The sequence below is a fragment of the Erythrolamprus reginae genome, chromosome 3, assembly GCF_031021105.1.
Source record: "Erythrolamprus reginae isolate rEryReg1 chromosome 3, rEryReg1.hap1, whole genome shotgun sequence".
Taxonomy (NCBI): domain Eukaryota; kingdom Metazoa; phylum Chordata; class Lepidosauria; order Squamata; family Dipsadidae; genus Erythrolamprus; species Erythrolamprus reginae.
Window position 1 is genome coordinate 12,132,667 of NC_091952.1, and position 21,309 is coordinate 12,153,975.

Below are 21,309 nucleotides of genomic sequence, written 5' to 3' on the forward strand. Positions count from 1 at the left end.
TCTCCCTCTTCCTGCTTGTTATACCTCTAGCTATGCAGCCAAGCATCCTGCTTGCTTTTCCTACCGCCCGACCACACTGCTCACCCATTTTGAGACTGTCAGAAAATACTACCCCTAAATCCTTCTCTTCTGAAGTTTTTGCTAACACAAATTCAATAAATAATAATAATAATAATAATAATAATAATAATAATAATAATAATAATAGTATGTCTAGTTTAACAAAAAGAAGATAGCATCGAACACAGCAAGCCTTCTCTGGATAGATGAATGGATGGAGTGCTGTGTGACTTCCTTACAAAAAAACCCCTAAGTATCCTTTCTGACTTAAGTGAAGGCAGCCATTTGAATTTGATGAGCTGGGACAGTTTTTTGTTTTTTTCTTATGCATTTAAGTGAACCTCTCCTACATTCTTTCCCCCCTAAACTTTGCATGATGGTCACAAGATTTCTTCATCTGTTAATCCGTCTTGTGATGTCTAGGATCCCTTTTTTCAAACAGGAAGGAGCCACCCCATCCATCCATCTGCTCTGGGCCTCAGTTGAACTTCACCTTAATTTATTAGGACAAGCTTCACTTCCTGAAGAAGGAACCCTTAACCTGAGAAATAAGATTTCATCCTCCCAGCCTAATAACTGACTGTGACCCGTTGACCTCCAGCTAATCAGTCTTCATTAAAATCAAGTAAAGCAACTTGGTTGTCGAGAGGCACCAGGATTCCCATGCAGACCCCTCTCTCTTTTGGTGCCTGCCAGGGTCTCTTTCCCCACCTGACCATTCCAGATGTGCCCATCAGTCTGAGAAGGAGTTATGAAATGGAGCTTAATATTTATTCAGTGAATTTCACCCCATTTTACAACCTGTCTTGCCACGGCTGTTAGGTGAATCACTGCAGTTCTTAGGTTAATGACATGGTAGTTAACCGAATTGGCTTCCCTGTTGAATCAATCAATCAATCAATCAATCAATCAATTTATTATTATTATTATTATTATTATTATTATTATTATTATTAATAATAATAATTTCTTAGATTTGTATGCCGCCCCCTCTTCGGGGTGGCATACAAATAAATAAATAAATAAATAAATAAATAAATAAATAAATAAATAAATAAATAAATATTTGTTTGTTTGTTTGTTTGTTTGTTTGTTTGTTTGTTTATTATTCATTCATTCATTCATTTATTTATTTATTTATTTATTTATTGGATTTATATGCCGCCCCTCTCCAAAACCTCGGGGCGGCTAACAGCAATCATAAACAGTATACAATAATAATCCAATACTAAACGCGAATTAAAAGCCCCTTAATATACATTCATTCATTCATTCATTCATTCATTCATTCATTCATTCATTCATTCATTCATTCATTTGTTTATTCGTTCATTCATTTGTTCATTCATTCATTCATTCATTCATTTATTGGATTTGTATGCTGCCCCTCTCCGTGGACTCGGGGCAGCTCACAAAATTTCAACAATTAACAGTGCACAAATACAATTGGATCCAATTAATTAAATAGTTAATCTAAAACATTATAAAAGTTAGATATCAAAATCATTCATTCAAACACAAACCAAGTGTACTAAGCATTCAGTGGTCAGAGGCTGGGATCTAATGACTCCAAGCCAGGCGGCATAAATAAGTCTTCAAGTGCTTACGAAAGGCAAGGAGGGTTGGGGCAGTAGGAATCTCCTGGGGAAGTTGATTCCAGAGGGCCAGGACCTCCACAGAGAAGGCTCTTCCCCTAGGTCCCACCAAGCGACATTGTCTAGTTGACGGGACCTGGAGAAGACCGACTCTGTGGGACCTAACCGGACGCTGGGATTCATGCAGCAGAAGGCGGGCCCCTAGGTAATCTGGTCCAATGCCATTTGACTTTGCTAGTCAAAAGGTCGCAAACTATGTAGGCAAGGGTTCCTTGTCTCCAGCACTACTGGTGTGTTCCTGGAGACCGGCGCTGGCGCGTCTGTTGGGCATGGGTGGGTGCGTTGGTGCAAGATTCGGCTTCTACGCATGCGCCAGAAATAAAATATCGTGTGAGGATGCTTGCGCGCGTGCGTGATTTTACCGATTTTTAATTACTTAAAAGTATGAATGCACCTTCTTCTATTGAGTTTTAGTATTTCCACAGTGTTTTCCAGGGATGCCCAAATATAACACTGTTGGCAGCCAAAGTTTCTGCAGAACAGTAAGTCGAGATTTGTTAATTGCAAACTGACCTTTCCATTTCGCTGGAATTTTTTTTTTTTTACACAAAAAGAACTTAAGTAATATGACATCTCCCAGCGAAAGGTCAGAACTTGGAATTCCTCATGCAGTCTCAGTGTATTTCTTGTAGCAAATAATTATCTTTGGCATTTAATTATATTCTGGGCACAAAAAGTTGCTACAGCTGCTGTTCTGAATGGAGGAAGCGGTTATGGGCTTAGAGCAGCTGTTACACGTCTGTGAAGAAATCACGGGATGGTGGTGAATCCCTTTTTTATACCGAAGACTAACTTAACATGACCATTAAGAGTGGAATACAGTGGTACATATGTAGTCATTGACTTACGACCACAATTGGGCCCAAAATTCCTATTGCTAAGCGAGACATTTGTTGAGTTTTCTCCATTTTATGACCTTCCGTGCTACAGTGAATCACGACAGTTCTTATGTTAAGCGATTAACATTGCTTATAAGACGGTCAAAAAATTGGATCACATGACCAGTTATTGGATTGCTATCAGAACAGTTGAGGATGGTGTAACTGGTAGCAAAAGTTGTGCTGCACACGCAGCTTCTGTTCTCCTGTGCACACGCATATCCCAGCGTGGTTTCCTTCTGTTTATGCGTAGGAAGCAAAATCTCATGACGGGACATGTGCTTGTGCGAGATTTCAGTGACTTTTTTGCTTCTGCGCATGAGCAGAAGCAAAAAAAAAATCATTGAAATCTCGTACGCGCACATCCCCTCACGAGATTTTACTTCCTGCGCATGTGCAGAAGCAAAATCACACTGGGACGCATGAGCGCGCATGCAGGAGAACAGGAGCTTTGTGCATAACGCACTGGTAGCAGCGGTAATAGAAATCCGCCCCTGCTCTCAAAGCCCTAGGTCACTTCTGCTATCATAAATATAGGTTGTCCTTGATGTACGGCCCCAATTGATCTCCAGAATTCCTGTTGCTAAGCAAGACATTTTGTTAATAGTGATGGGCGAACTGAACCCGCACAATTCGGGTCTGTACCGAATTTTGCGGTGTTCGGTATGCCGAACACGAACCCAATTTTTTTTCAAACTTCGGGCAAAGTTCGGAGTCGTGTTTGGCATTCGGAGCTTTGACATCACCAGCAGGTTGCTAAGGACGCCAAAGTGATCACTCCCTGGATTCCATGGAATCCAGGAAGTGATCACCTTGGCGTCCTTAGCAACCTGCTGGTGACATCAAAGCTCCGCCCTCGGAGTCTCTTCGTGGGAGGGATTCCCCAGCTCCTTCAAAGGGAGGTCTTCACGTAAAAATAAACATTGTTATTTTTACGAAAAAGGACACTGCAGCGGTGCTGCAAGCAAAGGGCGGTCCTTTCACGTAAAAATAAACATGTTTATAAACCTTCAGATGGACTCAACAACTCACTAAAGGAATGCAAATGACTGTCTGCAAAGAATATGAATCCTTCCATTCCCCACTGAAGAAGCTTCTTGGGGGAGAATCGAAATGTCTTCAGAAGAAAAAAGAAGAAAGTCCAGTTGCCTCTTGGAAAAAAGCACCTGTGGGACAGGTTCAGTATTGGGTTGCTGGAAGTACAGATAAGGACGCTTCACTGGTAGCAAAAATTGAACTGCTAGCACAGCTTCAGGTTACTGGTGGTCGTATGCGCGTAGCCCAGCAAGATCTTGCTTTTGCATATGTGCAAGCAAAATCTAGCAAGGGGACACGCGCGCCATGAGATTTCAGCGTTCTTTTTGCTTCGGCACATGCGCAGAAGCAAAAAAAATTGCCCCAAATATTTATCGCACATGACCTCTTGAAAGATTTTGCTTCCTGCCATGCACAAAACAGCATCTTGTTGGGGCACGTGCCTGCGTCCGCCAGTCATTAAAACCTGCGCTCTCAGCGCACCGGGAGCAGCGGGAGCAGCAACCCCCATCTGGACAGGTTGCATTACAATTTAGAGCTGTGAAACATAGAAACATAGAAGACTGACGTCAGAAAAAGACCCCATGGTCCATCTAGTCTGCCCTGTGTTTTATCTTAGGATGGATCTATGTTTATCCCAGGCATGTTTAAATTCAGTTACTGTGGATTTACCAACCACGTCTGCTGGAAGTTTGTTCCAAGGATCTACTACTCTTTTAGTAAAATAATATTTCCTCATGTTGCTTTTGATCTTTCCCCCAACTAACTTCAGATTGTGTCCCCTTGTTCTTGTGTTCACTTTCCTATTAAAAACACTTCCCTCCTGGACCTTATTTAACCCTTTAACATATTTAAATGTTTCGATCATGTCCCCCCTTTTCCTTCTGTCCTCCAGACTATACAGATTGAGTTCATTAAGTCTTTCCTGATACATTTTATGCTTAAGACCTTCCACCATTCTTGTAGCCCGCCTTTGGACCCGTTCAATGTTATCCATATCTTTTTGTAGGTGAGGTCTCCAGAACTGAACACAGTATTCCAAATGTGGTCTCACCAGCGCTCTATATAGCGGGATCACAATCTCCTTCTTCCTGCTTGTTATACCTCTAGCTATGCAGTTACATCTATTATTTAATCCAGTTTTGGAGAGGACCTGCCTTCATTTAATTGCTTTGTGCAATTTTTCCCTTCGCTCCCCTTCATTCCAGTGGGAGATGCTAATGGCGATGATGGTTTTTGTGGGGAGAACGTGAGGTTCTTTCTCTTCATGTGGATGACATAGAACGAGAGGAACTCATTAAGATTTCTATCAGACGATAAGCCCTTTGCTTTTAGTGAAATTAAATTAAGTTGTTTTGTTTTGCGTTCAAGCCCACGGGGTTAGATTGGAAAAATCGGTTCAGGTCAGTTGGAGGCTGGAAATAAATTCCTGGACAACAAACAAGAAATCAGAAGATGGAGGTGCTATCAACATGACACCCGAGTTCAGGTTTCAAAGCCACAATAGAGAATGGAGAAATATAAGGTCTAAGCCTGTTTTTCAATAGAATCAACAACCATGAAGTGATGTGCAATTAAGCCTTGACTGGAAACACAATCGTCGGCATTTTGTGAGGAAAATACGAGGAGGGTACATCTGTAGGGCTGGGAAATTTTCCATTTTTCCATTTCTGTTTAATCCCATTTGATTATAAATGGGAGAATTACTTTATTTTTCAGAGTATAAAACCCACCTTTTTCCTCCCTAAAAGAGGGTGGAAATGTCGGTGCGTCTTATACACTGAATAGAGCCATTTTTGGGGGCTCCCAAAGCCCTGACCCCCATCCCATTTTTATGAAAATTAGGGTGCGCAGAGGGTTTGGGAGGCCTACAGTGTTTTCCTGGAGCCTGGGGGGAGGCAAAAACACCCCCGCTTTTGCAAAAAAAGAGGCAGGTTTTCATAAAAATTGTGGTTTTTGCGTGCTGCCAGTCCCCAGGAATACACTGCAGGCCTCCTAAATCCTCTGCCCACCCCATTTTTCCAAAGGTGGGTGAAAAATAGGGTGCACAAAGGGTCTGGGAGGTCTACAGAGTGCCTGGGGGAAGGCAAAAATGTCCCTGTTTTTGCAAAAACGGGGCACATGCAGAGGGTTTGGGAGGCTTGCAAAGATTTGTTTTATATTGTCTTTTTACTGTTGTTAGCCGCCCCGAGTCTGCGGAGAGGGGCGGCATACAAATCAAATCAAATAAATAAATAAATAAATACAGGAAGGAAGGAAGGAAGGAAGGAAAGAAAGAAAGAAAGAAAGAAAGAAAGAAAGAGTTCTTGGGTCCGGCGAGGACATACACTTTTTTTTCTTACTTAACTCTTTGAAATCTTGGTACGTCTTATACACCAGGGTGTCTTACACTCCGAAAAATACAGTATGTGGAATTTGAGTTCCTTCCCACCTGGCTTCCTAGCAGTCAAATGAGGGAAGCTGGATTCACTTAATGACTGAGTGATTCATTTAACAACTGCAATGATTCACCCAACAACAGTGGCAGGAAAGGTTGTAAAATTGGGTGTGAGTCTTTAAAAATGGTCTTGTTTAGCAACGGAAATTCTGGTCCCAATTCTGGTCATAAGTTGAGATCCAGTTTCTAGTTTAAGCACTAATTACTTAAAGTATAGTTATAAATCTTTTTGAGGGAAAAAAATTCAAGTAAATTTATGAGAGTCAAGTCCTGGTATATATCTTTTAGTTCATCAGACTGAAGTGAAGATTCTTCTTTTAATTATCACATTGGATCAGAGTCCGTTGGAGTGGGTGCCATATACAATCAATCAATCAATCAATCAATCAATCAATCAATAAATAAATAAATAAATAAATAAAACATACATACATACATACATACATACATACATACATACATACATACATAAAAATAAGTTTCATCTTACTGAAAAATTAGCTCAATCATAATATAGGTCATCCTCAACTTATGACCACGATTAAGCCCAAACGTTCTGTTTTATAACCCCATTTTATGACTTTTTTTTGGCCAGAGTTGTTAAGTGCAGTAAACCGATTATTAAGTGAATGGCTTTCCCATTGGCTTTGCTTGTCGAAAAGTTGCAAAAATGACCACATCACCTTGGAAGGCAGCAGTGGTCATAAGTGTGAATCAGTTGCAAAGCATCTGAATTTTGATCACATGTTCCTGGGGAATGCTACAAAGGTCATAAGTGTAAAAAATAGTCAGAAGTCCCTTTTTCCCCAGTGCCGTTGTAAATTCATGTGGTCATTTATTTATTTATTATTTAGATTTGTATGCCGCCCCTCTCCGTGGACCCATTAAATGAGTGGGTTCCACTCACCTTCGCCATCGGTTTGTATTGCGATGTTTCATGCGCATGTGCTTGCTCCACGCATTCTCGTGCAGTTTTGCTTCCGTGCATGCTCAGTAACGGGATTCAGCCCAAAACACAGCTGATCAGCTGTGCTTCCCGCAAAGAAACAAGGGTCAATATTAACCTGGGGTGGATCCTTTTTCAAGCAGCGGAAAAGGAGAAGCCATCCAAACAGGGAAAAATTCGCTAATTGTTTTTAAAAAAAAGATGGCGGCACCCATAGACTAGCACCGAGTATGACATAACCAGCAGTTTGATACCGGTTCAGGCGATCTGGTCCGAACTGGGGGGAACCCACCCGTGTCACTAAATGAACTAAGTCAGGGATTATATATATTTAAAATGTAAGAATGAAGTTAAAAGGGGTTTAACAGCAGCCGCTGTTAAACTGCAGTCACGTTTGCTATCTCTATACAGATAGGAATGTATTATTTAATGGTACTTCTTTACAACTTCAATAGCAGAGAAATTAAACAAAACAGGACATGGTACACTTTCAGATTGAAAGCCATCATACATAGGTGTAACTCAAAACTCAAAAAACGTGTTTTTTGTTGTTATTGTCCTCATGATGGCAACTGGCCTTATTTTGCTGCAGAAAACCACAGAGACCTGCATTAAGTGTCATTATGCTTTGCACCTTTTCTCTACGTGTAATCAATCATCTGATACATTTGCTGGACTTAAACAGACCTTGCCGAATAATCTAGGTAGGAGGTAGAATTTCTGATGGGCATGGATTGATTTAATGCCAATCCAGGTTTTGCTGGCTTTGGGCTGATGGCATGGCACCAATCTGCCCTTGTTTTAATAGGCTGCAACAAAACAAAACAAAAGAAAAAATAGAATCAAGACCACGTGAAGTGTTAATACCACTTTATAAAGCCTTGGTAAGGCCACACTTGGAATACTGCATGCAGTTTTGGGCTCCACCATGTAAAAAATATGTTGGGGACTCTAGAAAGAGTGCAGAGAAGAGAAACCAAGATGATTAGGGGACTGGAGGCTAAAATATATGAAGAACGGTTGCAGGAACTGGGAATATATATGGTAGTTTAATGAAAAGAAGGACCACGGGAGACATGATAGCAGTCTTCCAATATCTCAGGGGTTGTGACAAACAAGAGGGAATCGAACTATTCTCCAAAGCACCTGAAGATAGAACAAGAAGCAATGAGTGGAAACTAAACAAGGAGAGAAATAACCTAGAACTAAGGCGATATTCATATGATCAAAATTCAGGCACCAGGTAACATATTTATAACATTGCAGTATCCTGGGGTCCCGTGACCCCATTTGTGACCTCCTGACCCACAAAGTCAGTGGGGAAGCCAGATTTACTTCACAACCGTGTTACTAGCTTAACAACTGCAGTGATTCACTTAACAACTGTGACGTGGAAGGTCATAAAATGGCGCAAAAGTCACTTAACAAATATCTCAGCAACAGAAGTGTGGTGGTCATAAGTCAAGGACTGTCTCTATTTTTATTTTGACTTGGGTTAGGGTCCGTGAGTGTTTGGGATAGGTCGTATATATGTAACCCGCAACGGTTCAGGAAGATAGCTCTCTTCCGGAGGCTTCTAAGAAGACAACAAACTTTGCCATGTAAGTTTGCCAGCTGGTCTTCTCGGGGTCGAAGTACTCCGGAGCCTTTGCAATCGAGGAAGCTTCCATTATTCGTTTGCTGATGTCGGCTCAAGTCCCTCGTCGCCAGTGTTATTCACTCGGAGGCAGGTTCGTTGTAACCAAAGTCAGCTTTATTTAGACTTGGCTGTAACGTCCCTAACTGTCAATTGTCAAAACTACTGATTGCGAGGTGAAGAAAAAGGGCGTGCGCAGGCTGCCCCTATTTATACTTTTTTCCCTTGGTGGAGGCATGGCTTTGACAGCTGTTTATTTTCCCGCTTTTTATAACGCGGCCAATCAAATATTAAACTTTGTTCAACCTTCCTATTTACATATTCATTCAATATTTACATACGCAACACCTGTCTTATACTTTTTTTGAACCCTGAAATAAGCACTTGACCTTTTTGTCTTATTTGGGAGGAAACTGGGTAGATTATGGATGCATTTTAGATTATGGAGAAGTATGCTCAGCAGATAAATTGTGACCTTTGCTGTGGTGTATATGTTTTGCTTGAGATTAATATCACAGTCTTTTATTACTTTATAGTCCCAGTCAACCTTTTATCCAGTGTTTTAAAGACTGTCCTATCTTGCACACCTTCTCTGAATGCTGCAATATTATATATAATCCAGCGAATTCTTTGTAGAAATAAAAGAGGGAGAGGTTTGGTTTCTATTCCTTTATAGCTGGATTCCTCCATAATTAACCTACTGTAGAAAGATAAGAACTTTTCAGGAATGTAGACCTGGCTGGGTTTTCCTTTTTAGTGGGTGTATATGTTTCTTTTTTCCAGGTTAGAAAGCAATGGGACGTCTAGAAAATTATTGTGTCCACACAAAAAAAGGCACAGTGCATTTCTTTTATGTTTCATTTGAAGTTGAAGTGTTTTAATACATTTGGAACGGTCCTTCAATACATTTTTTAATTTTTTGTTTATTTGTTCAATTTTTGTAGCCAGCCATTTTAGTCAATGACTCAGGGTAGCTTATAGTTCAAAAATATATTACAGTTTTTAGTGTATTAAAATAATAAATACTTAAAATCAATATATTAAAATATGTTAAAGCTGAAAATATTAAAAGAAATTTAAAATAATAAAATATACTAAATATATATATTTGATATCTATTTGTTTAAGGGGGAAAGGAAGGGATTTGCATTTGTTGTTGAAGAGAAAAAAAGATCTTCTCTTTTTGGTATTCTTTTCTCAGAAGATCAATATACTTTAAAATAATGAATTGATAAACATGTGAATTAAAAAGAAGGTAGCCAAAAGAGGGGTTAAAGTGGAATAATGCAACAGGTGTTTCTAAAAGTTTCTTAGTTGTTTCAAGAAAGTGAAAAGGAAAAAAATAATTTATTGGGAGAATAATTTAAGAAGTAAAAAGTCTTTGTCATAAACATTATGAAGCATCAAGAACACAGAATAGAGATGAATATAAACAAAAATTAAAATAAACAAGTAAAACCTTTTTTGATTAATGTTATATAGAGAAGAATATTCATTGTTCTGGAACTGAATATGAATCTCCATACAATTGTCAGGATCCTGTTGATGAAACAATATTCAATAAAACAGAAACTGAATCCTATATACTTCCCTGGCTTCCTTTGCAAATAGTCCCAGTTCAGGAAAAGTCAATAAAACAAAAAAAAAATTATTTTCCAGAGGTAGCATATAGTTAATTTCCCCCCATTTTCATACCTGGTTTGGAGTCTCCGGAGAGGGGCGGCATACAAATCTAATTAATAATAATAATAATAATAATAATAATAATAATAATAATAATAGTGAAACAGACAGTGGAAGAAGAGAAGCATGCATTAGCTGACTATGTGAAGGAGAGCAAAGAGTCAGCGTTGATGGAGGTCAACAATAGGAAGCTTCTCAAGGTGAAGCAAACTAAAGACCAGTACAGAAAAAATGTAACTCAATGTCGTATGAACAGTTGGCAGAACAAAGCATTGCATGGCCAGTTCTTGGAGACGATTGAAGGCAAAGTGGATAAAGAAAAGACCTGGTCATGGCTTACAAGTGGAACACTCAAAAAGGAGACAGAAGGACTATTACTGGCGGCACAAGAACAGGCCATTAGAACAAATGCTGTCAAAGCCAGAATTGAAAAATCAACAGACGATCCAAAGTGCAGACTCTGTAAAGAAACAGATGAAACAATCGATCACATACTCAGCTGCTGCAAAAAGATCGCACAGATTGACTACAAGCATAGACATGATGCTGTGGCACAGATGATCCACTGGAACTTGTGCCAGAACTACCAGTGGCAAAGAACTGGTGGCATCATAAGCCCGAAAAAGTGGTCAAAAATGAGCAAGCAAAACTACTGTGGGACTTCAGACTGACCGAATTCTGAAGCATAACACACCAGACATCCTGATTGTGGAGAAAAAGAAAGTATGGATCATCAACATCGCAATCCCAGGAAACAGCAGAATTGAGGAGAAGCAGCTAGAGAAGTTAGTGAAATACGAAGATCTAAAAATCGAGCTGCAATGACTCTGGCATAAGCCAGTGAAAGTGGTCCCAGTGGTACTTGGAACGCTGGGCGCAGTGTCAAAGGATCTCAGCGGACATTTGAAAACCATCGGAATTGACAAAATCTCCATCTGTCAATTGCAAAAGGCCGCTTTACTGGGATCGGCACACATAATTCGCCGCTACATCACACAGTCTTAGGTGCTTGGAAAGCGCCTGACTGGTGATGAAATATGAAATCCAGCATAGAGATCTCGTTTGCTGTGTTGTATTGACATAATAATAATAATAATAATAATAATAATAATAATAATAATAATAATAATAATAATAATAATAATAATAAATCCAGCCCACAAATATCTAAAATATAGAAATGTGTGTTTCTCTTACTTTCCCCCTCCCCCAGCAGATTCTCTTTTCCTTTTATGGTGTTGTACAATTCATGGAACTGTTTATTTATTTATACAGAAATGCAATTGATAAGCTGCTCCTCTGCCAATGACTTTGGGTGGTTCAGAATTAAAGTCCTTAACTTACAACAGTTTGATTTAATGGCCATTTTATTCCCTTGGTTAGAACACTGAAAGACCTGTATTTCTGTAAGCATGACATTTCCTGTGTTTTATTTTAAACATTCTTACCCTACTGATAAAATAAGGGTCACTTTAGGGGTGGTGATGTGTTTTTAAATAGAACCTTTTTTTTTGACAGGATGATAAAGTGTAGATTTTTAGAGAAAGCCGGTGCCATCTTAAAAAGAGGAATTTTGTTGCTGTGATTATTGTTTTTTTCCCCCCAGCACTGATATTTTTCAGCTGCATGGGTTTTTTCAGTCTTGCCAAGAATATGACTGCACAAATCTGTCTTTAAACAAATTAGAAGCACCTTGGATTGAGAGCTCTTATCAGAAGCTACCTTGTCTCAGCAACTGATTGAATGTATATCATATAAAGGAGAATTTCCATTCCATGTGGCTGGCTTGAATTTTCCCAGGGAAGGATGTGTTTCAAAAGCAATAATTAGAACCCATAGATGAGAATATTTGTAATTTAGGTTGAAATGAGAGGTTCTTGGTGCTCTCTGACCTTGGTTGCTTTCTTGCAGACATTTCATTACCCAACTAAGTAACATCAGCAGGGCCAGAATGGAGTGGGATTTCCTTTCTGATTATATACAAGAGGCTTATGAGAAGCCTTCTTGAGATGGAGTATGGATAAACCATTTCCCCCCCAGCACTCTTGTAACTACAAACAGTTAGTAAAAGAACTGTTGTAAGTCGAGGAATACATGTCATCATCCAATCAAAATTTGATGACACTTTTCCTACTATACAACTTTCAGATTTATATACAAGTCTAATAAATTATTATTATTGTTGTTTTGTTGTTGTTGTTTTGTTGTTGTTGTTATTATTATTATTATTATTATTACCTGCTGTCCAGGGGTGAAATTCAAAATGTTTCCCTATCGGTTCTGTGGACATGGCTTAGTGGACGTGGTGTGGCTTGGTGGGTGTGGCAGGGGAAGGATATTGCAAAATCTCCATTCCCTCCCCACTCCAGGCTACCTTTGAAAAGGGGCTACCTTTGAAAAGTGTTCGGAAACTTCAGATCGTGCAGAATACAGCTGTGAGAGCAATAATGGGCTTCCCTAGGTATGCCCATGTAACACCAACACTCCGCAGTCTGCATTGGTTGCTGATCAGTTTCCGGTCACAATTCAAAGTGTTGGTTATGACCTATAAAGCCCTTCATGGCATCGGACCAGAATATCTCTGGGACCGCCTTCTGCCGCACGAATCCCAGCGACCAGTTAGGTCCCACCGAGTTGGCCTTCTCCAGGTCCCGTTGACTAAACAATGTTGTCTGGCGGGACCCAGGGGAAGAGCCTTTTCTGTGGCGGCCCTGACCCTCTGGAACCAACTCCCCCCAGAGATTAGGATTGCTCCCACCCTCCTTGCCTTTCGTAAACTTCTGAAAACCCACCTCTGCCGTCAGGCATGGGGGAATTTTATGTATGGTATGTTTGTGGTATGTCTTGCTTTTTAAATAAGGTTTTTTTAAGAGATTTTTAATATTAGATTTGTGATACATTGTTTCTTATTGTTGTTGTGAGCCGCCCTGAGTCTGTGGAGAGGGGCGGCATACAAATCTAATAAATAATAAATAACAATGATAAAAATAAGGATACTGTTATCTCCATTCCCTCCTCAGTCCAGGTGAAGGATACTGCAAAATCTCCATTCCCTCCCCACTCCTGGGGTCAGCCAGAGGTGGTATTTGCCGGTTCTCCGAACTACTCAAAATTTCCTCTATAGGTTCTCCACACTATTCAAAATTTCTGCTGCCAGTTCTCCAGAACCTGTCAGAACCTGTCACCCCTGCTATTGTGTACTTTTTCTTGGAGGAACAGAACTGTGTTGTTTTTGTGCTAAAATATACATTTGTTTCTCCTTTGTTTCACAGTTATTCCATGTGGCCTACGTACTGATCAAGTTTGCAAATTCTCCCCGACCGGACTTGTGGGTGCTGGAGCGATCAACTGATTTTGGAGTGACGTATGATCCTTGGCAGTACTTTGCCTGTGAGTATGAGATCATATGAAAAGGGATTAATTGATTAGGCAAAGTTAATATTTACAAAAGCTGAGAAGAATTGGATGAGATCATGAGCAGGACGAAGCATGCTCTCCCTCCATCTCGCGTGATGTTGTAAATATTCTATGGATGCCAAGGTAACATTTAAAAAGAGAAGGCGGGACTTCTCTTACCTTCCTTACTGGTTACAGATAGTCCTCGACATACGACTGTTCATTTAGCGACCATGCAAGGTTATGAAGGTGTTGAAAAAAGTGACTTACAATGGCTTCTCGCACTTCCGACCATCCCAGCCTCCCGACGGTCATGGGATCCAAATTCAGGCACTTGGTTGCCCAGCTTTCCAGGAGTCACGTGACCTTCCCAGCTAGCTTCCAACAAGCAAAGCCCAATTCATTTAACGACTCTGTGATTCACTTAATGATCACAGCAAAATATATTGTAAAATCAGACATGACTGGCTTAGATAAAAATGCATTGCGGGCTTCATTATTCCCTGAAATTAAAAAAATGTAGGGAAATTCAGTGAGTGTTTATTTTCTCAGTATGAAACTGCCTACTGTTCGCAGAGCAAATCTCAGCTTACAACCCGCAGTGGGTTGCTCCCGGTTTGGCCCAGGTCTGTTAATTGGTAGTGCCAGAGGTGGGAGGCTCCACCCACCCAGGGAAGGCTTGCCTTCTTCGGCGCTACCGGTACGCCCACGGATGCCGTTGCAGGCGTGCACGTGCCTGGCGGGTCTGCATGCGCAACCATCGGTGTGAGGTTTCACTTCTGCGCATGCACAGCAAGCGAAATCTTGTGTGAAGGCGCTTGCGCAAGCGAGATTTCAGTGATCTTCACTTATATTTATACTTCTGTGCATGCGCAGAAGCCAAAAACTGGCAAAAATCGCTGAAATCTTGCTCGTGCCAGCATCTTCACACAAGATTGCTACGCATGCACAGAAGCCAAATCTTGTGCGGTGGTGTGCATGCGCATATTGGAAGTGTGCATGTGCGCACGCATACCCAAATTTGTTACCTAAATGGAGCACCTTACCGAACCGGTAGCAACGGGTTTTGGGACCCACTATTGCTTACAATAGTTCATTTAGTGACCATTCAAAGTTACAACGGCAATGAAAAAAGTGACCGTTTATGACCGTTTTTCACACTTATGACGCTAGCAGCATCCCCAGGGCCACGTGATCGAAATTCAGCCTCTGGTCAACTGACTCCTATTTATGACAGTTGCAGTGTCCCAGGGTCACGCGATCCCCATTTGCGACCTTCTGACAAGCAACGTCTATGGGGAAGCAAGTTTCCATTAATGGCCATGCCACTTAACAACTGCAGTTATTTATTTAACAATTGTGGCCAGAAAGATCATAAAATGGGGCAAAACTCACTTAACAAGCCTCTCACAGAGCGACAGATTAGAATAGAACACCAGATTACCTACGGGACCTTCTGCCTTTTGTATCCCAGCAACTGGTTAGAGCCCACAGAGTTGGCCTGTTCCAGATCCCATCAGTCACGCAATGCTGTCTGGCGGGGCCTAGGGGAAGAGCCTTCTCTGTGGTGGCCACGGCCCTCTGGAATCAACTCCCCCAGGAGATTCGTACTGTCCCCACCCTCCCAGTCTTCTGTAAGGCCTTGAAAATGCATTTCTGCCAACAGGCCTGGGGCCACTGAAATCCTAACATCTACCCCAGCCTATGAGTGAAAAATGATAGGATGAATGTGGCTGATTGGTTTATTAATATATAGAGATTTTAGAATATAACTTAAATTAGATTTCTGTGTGTTTTTAGTATTGAGATTTTTAGAGTATTTTAATACAGTGGTAACTATATTTAAGAGCTTCATTCGTTCCGTGGTGAATTAAGGTTCTTAAGTAGAAACGTTCTTAAGTAGAAGCAATTTTTCCTGTAGGAATCAATGTAAAAGCAAATAATGCATGCAAAACCATTAGGAAAGAAATAAAAGCTCGGAATTTGGGTGGGAGGAGGAAGAAGAAGAAGAGGAGGAGGAGAGTCGCTGCTGAAGGAAGATGGTGAGGTGAAGTGAATCCAAAAACTCCAAAACTTTAAGGCTTAAAAAAAAAAAAGAAGGACTCTGAGGCGGCGAAGAGGAGCACGCGCCTCCAATACACCCAGCGCAAGGCTGCCCCCCATACACTGGCTGCTGCTGCTGCTACCTGCTGCCTCTTCCTTCCCATGCTGAAGGGCTCCCCTCTCCTCTCCCTTGCTTGCTTTGTAGCTGGCGCCTTTCCTTCGCTGTGGTGACTCCTCGGCTGTCCAGAGCGAAGGGAGCGTTTCTTTTCTCTGGGCGCTGGCAGAGGTTTATTCCCTGTCCAAGCGCCCAGAGAAAGGAAAATGCTTCATTCGCTCTGGACTGCCAAAGCCTCCTTAAGCACGACCAAAAGGCTCCTCTGCCCATCCAGATGGCCCGGATTAAAGGGGAAATGGCAGGAAACTGGCTGGGCCTTTGTGCCGCTCTCAAATTTCCTGGGAGATTTTTCCAGGCTCGGGTTCTTAAGTAGAAAATGTTGTTAAGTAAAGACAAAAAAATCTTGAACACCCGGTTCTTATCTAGAAAAGTTCTTAAGTAGAGGTACCATTGTATTAGATTTCTTCACGTTTTTATATTTGTTTACTGTGAGCTGCCCTGAGTCCCAAGAGAAGGGCGGCATAGAAATCTGAGAGATAGGTAGGTAGGTAGGTAGGTAGGTAGGTAGATAGATAGATAGATAGATAGAAGAAAGAAAGAGAAAGAAAGAAAGAAAAAAGAAACAAACAAACAAACAAACTTGGGGCCCCATTGCGGTCGTAAGCCGAGGACTTCTTAGGTTGGCAAAATGTGTTAGTTTCCTCGGCAAACACATCATTTTCAAGCAGACAGAGAAAACGCAAGCTGATGGAAAGTATTAAACCCTGGTTTCTCCAGAGAGAAGTAATAGTAATTGGTAGAAGATGTGAATTAAGTTTTATGATGATCTTTTAAACAAAAACACCTGGGGAAAAGAGTATCTGGGAGGATGATACAGGAACACGTTCCCTTGAGTGTGCTTCAACTCAAACGTTTTCGACAGTAACGTATCAAGTTCACCTCATGGGTAAAACAATAAGAAGCATTTTTATCCCCAAAGAGGCTCTCAAAGAATAACTGAAGGCTTTATGTCAGTGATTTTCATATAGTATATATATATATCGTGTTAGTTCTTGACTTTTCAATCACAGTTATTGAGCCCAAAATGTCTGTTGCTAAGCAAGAAAGCCGTTAAGCGAGTTTCACAATTTCTGAGTGAATAAGATTTCCCGTTTATGTTTAGTAGAGATTCTAATCTGGTTAAATCTGTGAGTCTTTTGCCAAGTTATGTTAATGCCTGAGTTAATGTTAATGCCTGGAGAAATGCGAGCGGTTCTGGAGTTTGAAGTTGAACATGTATATTGGATTAGCGGGTTATCACCGCTGACAACTGAATTACTAAATTTGAGAATCCTTGGGCTGCAATCATTTGCTGTGTGATAATCCCGCAGAGTCCATCTGTGTGTTATTAACGCACAGACTGATCTAACCGAAGTATCTAATCATCCTACAATATTTACAATGTAAAACAGATGGATCTTTAGGTGCCTACAAACTATTGTTAACTTTTCATTCATTGCTTTTAGGCTTACAAAGTAAATCCAAAAGTACAAAGAAACCCAAAAGGCTTAAGAAAGAAAATAAAAAATAAAAGGGAGGGCTGTTAAATGTTAATAACAATTACTGAAGCAAGTTTTCACGCTGTGCATTTGAACAGCTTTAAAGAAGGTCCTCGAATTATGACAACAATGAAACCCCAAAGATACATACCGTATTTTTCGGAATATAAGACGCACCTTCCCTAAAAGAGGGTGGAAATATCAGTGCATCTTATACACTGAATTTGTGGCCTCCCAAAGCCCTGCCCCCACACCCAATTTTTGCAAAAAATGGACCTATTTTTTGCAAAAATGCGGTGGACAGAGGATCTGGGAAGCCTGCAGAGAGCTCCTGGGGATTGGAGAAAAACAAAAATGCCCCTCGGTTTTGTGAAAAAACAGGTGAAAACCAGCCTATTTTTCACAAACAATTGAACCATTTTTGCCATCCCCCAGGACCCAGGAGTTGTCTGCTGGCTTCCCACATCATCTGTCCACTCAACTTTTGTGAAAAAACAGGTGAAAAAATGGGACTGTTTTTGCGTTCCAATTATCCCATCTAGCATGACTGGAGGAGGAATTCTGGGATTTGAAGTCCACTAGTTTTAAAGCTTTCAAGTTCAAAGACCCCTGGGTTAAGAGTTAGGGGTGCAAGGGTCTTCAAACTTGGCAAGTTTAAGACTTATGGACTTCAACTCCCATTCCTGACCTAGCAGGACTGGAGGAATAATTCTGGGAGTTCAAGTCCACAAGTCTTTAAAGCTGTTAAATTTGAAGTTTGTAAAAAGTGTACCTGGTTGTAAAAAGTATACAGGGTTGTACAAATAATTCTGCTACATTGATATTTTATTAAATAATGTATTACTACACCATTTGATTCAGAATATTTTTTTCCTTATTTTTCACCTCAAAAATCTTGGTGCGTCTTATATTCCGGTGAGTCTTATACTCGGTTGAATGAACGGTTGTAAGTCGAGGACTACCTCTATTAAGGGTGGAGCAGCCTACAATGGCTTATTTAGCAAATCTCGGTTCTTAATCCTAGCTCAGGAAAGTATGTGAACCCAAAGCTTTGGAGTAATGCAAAGAGATAAGCCACCTGCCACAACAGAACTTTGACTAATTTTGCTTCTTCCTTTCTTTAAGATAATGCTATGGCAAGCTTGGCCATCTGTACATTCTTTTGCTGATGGATCAGTTCCTGCGTATTTTCGGGAAGATTTTAATTCCAAAACAAAAGTTTTATCTTGCCTTCTTCCTCATCTTCTGCTCACTAGTTATTTTTGCAACTGTGCAAAATCTCAAGGTTTCCTGTTTGTTGTTTGGGATTCCCTCTGTGTGTTTTATTAATTTCCGTTTGTTTGGAGACGCTTTCTGAAAAGTAGTTTCCCTCAGAAACTTCCCAAGATCTTAAAACAAAGTAGATATAAAAAAAATCTAGTAGAATTCGGAATATGTAAAAAACCAAATGAAATAGATAAAATTTTAACAGGCCCAGACAAAAAATTCATTACTAAAATGTACAACTATCTACTAAATTATGAAAATATAGAAGAAATAGTTAAACACAATATGATAGTGTGGATGATTAATTTTGGCTATACTATCCAATTGGAAGACTGGGAAAAATATGGAAAGTAAATTATAAGATGACACTATCTATACCCTACAAAGAAAACCTATATAAAATGTTTTTCCGATGGCACTACGCTCCAGAACGTTTAGCTAAAATACATTCGAATATAAGTAACAAATGCTGGAAGTGCAAAAAAGATGTAGGAACATATTATCACATCTGGTGGCTATGTCCGGAAGCAAGGAAATTTTGGATCAAAATTCAGACCTGGCTGGAAGAAATATTGGATTATAAATTAGAGACGAAACCAGAAATGTATTTATTAGGAATAATTAGAGGCCAACACAGTAAAGAAAACTATTATTTAATAACACATATACTTACATTGGCAAGATTGGCATTCGCACAAATCTGGAAGCAAGAAAAGACTCCAATTGAAGAGATGGTGATTAAAAAAATGTTAGACTGCGCCAAATTAAGTAAATTAACGTATGAAACACAAAATCAACAAAATAAGAACTACTACAGAGTGTGGGAGAAATTGTACAACTGGATCGGGGGGAAAAAAGGGGGGAAACTAGCAGTAAAGGAATATAATGTATGGAAAATAGAATTGTGAAAGATTAATCTTTATGCATAAAGGGAAATGTAAATGTTTAATGTTGTTTGTATGTTGGTTTGTCAAATAAACTAAATTTAAAAAAAAGATCTTAAAACAAGCACAAGCATCGACATCTATATCCCACAACATCGCTTTTATTAAAAAATAAGAGGATGTTGGTAATTAATCTAGGTGCCAAGAATTTGCCAAGGCGTGATTCCACCTTTATTGAATGTATTGGTGATCAATGATGCAAAGTGCTTTGGTTGTTTGTAAAATTCTCTATTCATGCAAAGTGTTATTCATTATTTTGGGGTAAGTCACACCCTTCCAGATTGTAAATCTTGTCATCTGCCCTCAATAGCTTCCAGGAGAGATTGCATAGAGAAATTTGGCCTCAGGAGCAGAGAGAAGATTACTAAAGATGATGATGTCATTTGTACTACTGAATATTCCCGCATTGTGCCTTTGGAAAACGGGGAGGTAAGTAGCTTTGATCGCTTTCCTAATTAAGGTTTTATATTTAAAGTTATTAGGGATAGGATTAGATTACAGGTAGTCCTTAACTTGCGTTCACAATTGACCCCAAAATTTCTGTTGCTGAGTGAAACATTTGTTAAGCCAATTTTGCCCTATTTTACAACCTCTCAATTTCTGGCAAATAGATGGGGAAGAAATGGAGATAGTGACAGATTTTATTTTCCTGAGTTCCACTGCAGATGGGGAATGCAGCCAAGAAATTAAAAGACACTTGCTCCTGGGGAGGAAAGCTATGGCACATCTAGACAGCACATTAAAAAACAGAGACATCACCCTACCAAGAAAAGTGCGTATAGCAAGGCTATGGTTTTCCCACTTTGTATGGCTGTGAAAGTTGGACCATAAATTCTCCAAAGTACCTGACAGTAGAATAAGAAGCAATGGGTGGAAACTAAACAAGGAGATAAGTAATTTAGAACTTAGGAGAAATTTCCTGACAGTTAAAACAATAAAGCAGTGGAATGACTTGCCTCCAGAACAACAAAGGAAGTTTTCAAGAAGATGTTGGATAGCCATCTGTTTGAAGTAGTGTAGGGTTTTCTGCTTAAGCAGGGGGTTAGACTAGAAGACCTCCAAGGTCCCTTGCAACTCTGTTGTTGTTGTTATTATTATTAAATAAATCAAATAAATCAAATAAAATAAAATAAATAAGAAAGGCTGAGTGCCAAAGAATTGAGGCATTTGAACTAGGGTGCTGGAGAAGGCTCCTGTGAGTCCCTTGCGATCCAACCGGTCAGTCCTAGAGGAGATCAACCCTGACTGCTCTTTAGAAGGCCAGATCCTGAAGATGAAACTCAAATACTTTGGCCACCAAATAAGAAGGAAAGAAGGATGGAGAAGAGCCTGATTCTGGGAACAATTGAGGGCAAAAGAAGAAAGGGATGACAGAGAATGAGGTGACTGGGTGGGAGTCACTGAAGCAGTCCGCATGAGCTTAAATGGACTCTGGGGAGGATGGCAGAGGACAAGAAGGCCTGGGGGAACATTATCCATGGGGTAGTGATGGGTGAGACACGACTTTGCAAGTAACGACAACAAAAGTTCTGTACATCAAAGGTGTGCAAAATGTCAATCATGAAATTTGTAGAGATTCTTGGTTATCCACGTCATGCTTGTCCCAAAGATATTTTTTCAAGAGGCAACTGGACTTTCTTTGTTTTTTTCTTGAAGATGTTTCGCTTCTCATCCAAG

General features: G+C 40.2%; 1 protein-coding gene across 1 annotated transcript in view; it reads left to right on the top strand.

Annotated features, from left to right (window-relative positions):
• The window catches only part of LAMA5 (laminin subunit alpha 5), a 241,453-nt gene that overhangs the window by 56,560 nt on the left and 163,584 nt on the right, over window positions 1-21,309 (top strand). Inside the window, 2 exon segments of the mRNA XM_070744488.1 lie at window positions 13,603-13,720; window positions 19,943-20,061. Coding sequence (XP_070600589.1) covers window positions 13,603-13,720; window positions 19,943-20,061 — 237 coding nt within the window.